Source organism: Myotis davidii, unplaced genomic scaffold (genome assembly GCF_000327345.1).
Source record: "Myotis davidii unplaced genomic scaffold, ASM32734v1 scaffold125, whole genome shotgun sequence".
Lineage (NCBI taxonomy): Eukaryota > Metazoa > Chordata > Mammalia > Chiroptera > Vespertilionidae > Myotis > Myotis davidii.
This window is the reverse complement of record NW_006299390.1, coordinates 5,052,531-5,058,530: the sequence shown is the minus strand read 5'-3', so window position 1 is coordinate 5,058,530 and position 6,000 is coordinate 5,052,531. Positions and strand designations below refer to the sequence as shown.

Genomic DNA, 6,000 nt, shown 5'->3' with positions numbered 1-6,000 from the left:
TTCTCTAGAAGGAGGTAGCAACCTGGAAGAGTTGGAAGGGCGCCCCTTTAGCCTCTCATTTTTCAAGTACATGATCAGGTTTAGAGCAAGGGATAAAATGTGGAAATAAAATCTCCCACCAAGTTTTTATATACTTACATGCATATAAAAAGTTTGAAACATACGTGCCCTGTTCTTCTCACTGCTTCTTTAGATTTTGATTGGAGCCGTCATTGCCATGGGCTCAGCCGACAGAGATGGCCGCCTACACCCTGGAGATGAGCTCGTCTATGTGGATGGGATTCCAGTGGCTGGCAAGACCCACCGCTATGTCATCGACCTTATGCACCACGCGGCCCGGAACGGGCAGGTCAACCTCACTGTGAGAAGAAAGGTGCTATGTGGAGGTATGTAACTCCAGGCAGCAGCAAGAGTTGGAGGTGAGGTGGTGAGATGTTTTTGTGAGACATGCTAAAGATGTTTGAAACAAAATTTTAAGTCCATGTCTATATTATATGAGAGGAAAAAACAACCTAGATAGTCTAAATGTAACTGATTTTGAAAGTGCAGATTTTCACCCACTGGTACCATTCCAAGCAATCTTTGAGGCCTACATTTTCAATGCAGTCATCAAAATTTCCTAGCAAAGCCTGGAGCTAATTCAAGATGTGTATGCTCTTTGCTCTTTGGTAACGCTAGTTATAAGAACATTATAGCAGTGAAAAATAGGGCTTTTGAAAATGTTCCTCATTGTGTTTACAAACCCAAAACCACAGCATTTTGATAACATAATAAGGCAACAAGGATGGAAAATTAGCTTCCATTGTAGAGCCTGATAAAAAGGAACAATAAAAGTATTACCCTGATTTACATAAATATAGCTGTATGTCACTTTGAGCAAACACAATTCATATAACTCCAAACTTACGAAACAGATAAATTAGAAGTCATTATTCCCTTTACCTCCATTTTCCCAACTTCAGAAAAGAATCCACCAAAGATATTGTCAAAAGTCAGTCCTCGGAGCCATAATGGGATTCCGTTTCTCTCTTCACCATCTCAGCTCCACAAAAGATATTTATGTTTTAAGGAATATGCCTGTTACAAGTATCACGCTATTTCTTGTAACCCGAGCGTGCACTAGCGTTGGGAGTATAGTCCCACACCCCCTGGGCGTGGCCCCGGAGGTCACAGGAACCGACTGCAGCACCAATGTTATCTTATCACCCCTGCCACCGCGACCTGCTGGCTTTCTGCTCGGCCCCTGACTGTTCCTTGTAAAGAATGATGAATGCTAGGCTTAGGAGGGCCCTTAGCAACAGCAGCTCCCTCGGGTGACAGATGAGAAGACGGAGGCCGGAGGCACAGCAGCCTGCCCAGTAGGCCACAGAGTCAGTGATGATGCAGACTCACGTCCCTGGCTAGGACTTATTTTTTATACCCCTTTCAATCCCCTCTTCACTCTCTCACCATCTCCATCCCCGGTGAATGCAAAGACTTTAAACCAACCTTTAGCAAATGTCATTCCAAACATAAGGAGAAGGAGTCTTTCATAGGTGTTATTATTATACCATATTTGAATTTAAAAAGGGCCACTGGCTAATCACAGGCTGTGCATGATTCAAGAGGCTAAAGTTTATTAGTCAAACAAAAATCCTTTTCTATTCGCGTCTTCTAGAAACTAGACTTGGAGCAAGGGTAATCATTTAAAAGGGCAAGTCAGAAGAACTGTCAGCCCTCACCAGTAGAGACCGCTATATATCTCACACAGAGACTTTGCTAAGAAGTGTCATTCATCTGCAGAAATTCCTGCCATACCACTTGACCCAAAGAAGTAAAACACCTTGAATGATCCTCATTCTTGGGCAAGATGCCAGAAGGAAGACCGTGTTTTCTTGATTAATATTTAACTGTCTCTCTCCCCACAGAGTGATTTTCAATAAAAAGTTTGCTGTGCTATATGTTCTGTAGCCCAAAGATAAATTTAAAAGATACCTGGTTTACAAGGAAATACATTGCGAAGTGCAAAACCAGTGCACCAACATAATTTCATGCTCCTCTTGCCACCAGCTGATTATTGCAAATTAAATTTTGCTCTAATCAACCCAAGCTATTGGAGTGTATGCCAAACACTGCAAAAACGTATTCTTGCAATTTGTGGATCACGTGACTTCCGTAAAGATGCTCTTTGCTGCAGTTCTTACCAATTTTACTCATTTAGGCTTTGAAGTGCATTTCAAGTGCATTTAATTTTTGAAGTTCTGCTGCAGACTGCTCATTCTCACCAGGAGAGCTTCCCAGTTAATTCAGCCCCCTCTTCCTTGAAAGCTTCATCAGTATTGAAATGATTAAGTTCAGCAAAGGATACTTTGATAGTAAAGAAAATGCCTGGAAATAGATTTTTTTTAAAGACATAGGAAGACAGCGTTTCCTCATAGTGGCATTCCTTGAACAGTGAGAAGGGTCAACTACAAATGACAGTGGAGATGCCTTTTCAAGGGTTGTTGTTATCATTATGATTTCGCTTTCCTAAGCAAAGGCAGTGGAGGTACAGGCCTGGCACATGATGAGATGATTGAAAGCTGACGGAAAGTGAGCAATCAGCTGTGAAGAGACAGAAGATGAGCAAGAAGAGGGGCAGTGTTGCCGCCTCTTTGCACAAAGGAGCAACATTATAGAGAAGAAGCTGGGAGGAAAGGAGGTCAGACAGGTCATCCCCTTCAGCCATAGGCTTGCTGCGGCCATACAACTGTCTTGCCCACCTCAGAAGACATTGGGCACTGGCTTCCTAGTTGATGCTCAAGACAAAACACATCCATTATGAAAGATACAGCTGGTGAGTTACACTGGGCAAAAATTAAAATAACACAAAAACCTGCTTCAAATATTGAAATATAAAAAGGCATACAATTAAAATTAAAATACAGAAAAGAATGCAAATATAAAGGCAGTATTTTCAATTGGGCAATGGCAAGCTAGATCCTCAAAAATGAGAAAATGTAGAGTAAAGGAAGGAAATATGCAGCAATGTATCCAGTTTTCTTTACCATATAATTTTAGCACAGATCTTGTGCCTTAAACGGGTTTTGAGAGATGTCTTACTTATGCTATCAGATCTGATAGTTGTTTTTCTCCCAAGGATAGTAGAAGAGTCCCTTTAATTATTCTACTGAAAGGATAAACATTTATATCTTTAGTAGCTCAGTTTGAGTTGTTTACCCTAATGACACATTATTTTGTATCCACACTATTTGTCTGAGAGAAGGGTGTCTCTGAGGAATTTCCTAAAGTGTAAATCTAGAACTGATGTAAACATTTTATGACTTAATCAAAACATATTAGAGTCCACCTTAAAGCTACCAGTATCTTTTCCAATATCTATGGGACCGTCCAATTCCTGTCCTGATGCCGAGAAAGGGAAGGTTTTCCTGACAGCAGGGTGGGAAGTTTAGCCAGTGTTTAGGGAGCCAGTGGATTCCCTGGTCATAGTTACTACACTTTTTTGTCAATTCAAAATACATTTTCTTATTCTTTATCTACCAGCATGTCACCCATTTGAATAAGCTGTCTGCCTCCGTGAGTGTAAACTGGGAGTGCACCAACACAAGTGCTTGCAGATAGGCCGGCTCCTGACAGCACAGCCACAGCCTGTGGCTGCCCTGCCCCATCAGGCCCCTGAAGGTGCACATGCATGTGGACACTCCAACCCCCACGTCCACGCTCTGTCCACATACAAACCCCACTGCCCTGGCCATGCTCCAACACAAGACATGTGCATCTGAGGTGCTGTCATCCTCTGGGGGACAGTCCTGAAAAAAGGCCCAGTATACCCCCGAAGCAGGCAAGGTCTGTTTGGTGACAGGGTCCTGGAGTCCTGGCACCCACGGTGTGATCTAGAAGAGAAACAATGCCTCCAGCTGAACGAGTCCCTCTGGCCCTGCATACCCCTCACTCTATGGGTTCAGAAATTGGCAAGAGACATTGGGGAATAGTTGGGACTGTGATGACTTGCACACTATATACCCCAGCTCTAGTAATCACTACCAAGTATTTCAAGAGAAACTGGAAATCCAGATTTCTGTAAAATCTGCCTATTTTACAACATTGACAATTAATTCTAATAACTATAGGCCTGGAATAAATGGGTCTGCTAGCCAGGAACCAACTGTTCTAGTCAAAACATCTCACCTGGAGGGCCTTCCCCAATGGAGACCCTCTCCCAGTCAGCCAATGATGATCCCCAGTATAACTGGTTGGGACAAAACAGCCGCAAAAATTGATTATCTGACTTACTTAGATACTAAGTGACTGAATTCTGTACATTCATTTGTATGTGAGACAAGAAGATGAGTCCGGAAGTTAGAGAATTGAAAAAATGCACATGGCATTTAGTCACTCTGTGACATTTTATGACATTATATTCTAAAACAATGATGTCCATGCCCTACACCAGGAAGGGTTGTTGGAGAGAAGAGTCTCATTTAGACATAGAGCCAGCTGAGTAGAAAAAAATGATGTCGAGCCAACTCTATCCCTCAAAATCAATCTTTGGAAGTCTTAACTCCCTGGCTTTAAATGTGTTCATGTTGTTAAAGATGAAGAACTTGGTTCTAGACATTGACAGGGAAGTCCAACAGCAATAGAAAAGTATCTTGTTAATGTAATTACCCAGGGGCCACTCACCACTCACGTTGACTTAGTCCATGATTTCCTTTCTCTCCCTAAAACCTGAGGCATGGCCACTCCCAGCCATTTATTGCAAAGGCAGATAATTTTTCTTTGTTGCTGCTTTACTGACAACCAAGATCTCAACCCCCTAAAATATGACAGCCAGAAAATGAGATCTCTCTTGTCACTGCCTATGACATTTAGTTACTGATTTAGTCCAATAGCTCGGGGAGATTTTCAATTGAATGTTGCAGCATAATAATTTGTTTGTTTTTCTTCTTCCTGACTATCTCTAATCACTTTATTTGCAACGCGCAGAGCACTGATAAAGGACACGTGCTTCACCAAGACAATAACTGTGCCTTTGGACGGTGTTTTCTAGCGGAGAGGGTACATTTTACAGGCAGTTTTAATTTGACAGAAAAGAGGGAAAGGCTTTGACATTGACATTCTGTTCTTTTATGACTTCATTACATTTCTTACAGATGAAAAGCATCCATTTGTTTCCTTCTATTAAAGCCTGATTAATTCAATCTTACTCCAAAATCAAATTTATCAAATGATAATAAGCAGCAGCCTAGATTTTATTCAGTAATTACAAATAAGAAGTAAATGCTTTTTCATAAGGCCATTTTTAATCTGGGTGTATGAATGAATGCAGCCTCTTTTCCTTAAGGTATCTGTGTAACAGAACCTTGCTTTTTATATTTTATTGTTTAAAGTATTACAAATAGTAGTGCATCTGTCTCCTTTTTTTCCCCCATTGACCTTCCCCAGCCACCAGTCCCCGCCCCCATCACATGCCCTCCCCACTCCCCCGCCCCCAGTGTCTTGTGTCCATTGGTTATGCTTATATGCATGCATACAAGTCCTTCGGTTGATCTCTCACCTCCCCCCCCAACCCTCCCAACATTCCCACTGTAGTTTTTGACAGTCTATTTGATGCTTCTCTGCCTCTACATCTATTTTTGTTCATCAGTATATAATGTTCTTTATTATCTATAAATGAGTGAGATCATGAGGTATTTTTCTTTCACTGACTGGCTTATTTCACTTAGCATAATGCTCTCCAGTTCCATCCAGGCTGTTGCAAATGGTAAGAATTCCTTCCTTTTTACAGCAGCATACTATTCCACAGAACCTTTCTTATAGTCTGTTCTTTCTCCCTAATTTTTCCATTTCAGAATGGAATTGCAGCTTGTAAAGTTAAGAGCTTTCATTGGAGCTTTTGCCAATTATTTTTAACAAGACACTTTCCAGACTTCTAAATAGGAGACCATATCTAGCAAACCCCCCCTCAAAAAAAAACACACATTAATTGTGACTCTTTTCCATATTCCTCTGTTCCATAAC

The 6,000-nt window shown here is 41.4% G+C and overlaps 1 protein-coding gene across 3 annotated transcripts in view; it reads left to right on the top strand.

Annotated features, from left to right (window-relative positions):
* Positions 1-6,000, top strand: part of MAGI2 (membrane associated guanylate kinase, WW and PDZ domain containing 2) — a 1,072,297-nt gene that overhangs the window by 1,033,893 nt on the left and 32,404 nt on the right. For all 3 annotated transcript variants that reach the window (XM_015571231.1, XM_015571230.1, XM_015571232.1), the window contains one exon: positions 194-386. In XM_015571231.1, the coding sequence (XP_015426717.1) occupies positions 194-386 (193 nt within the window). The remainder of the gene's footprint in view (positions 1-193; positions 387-6,000) is intronic.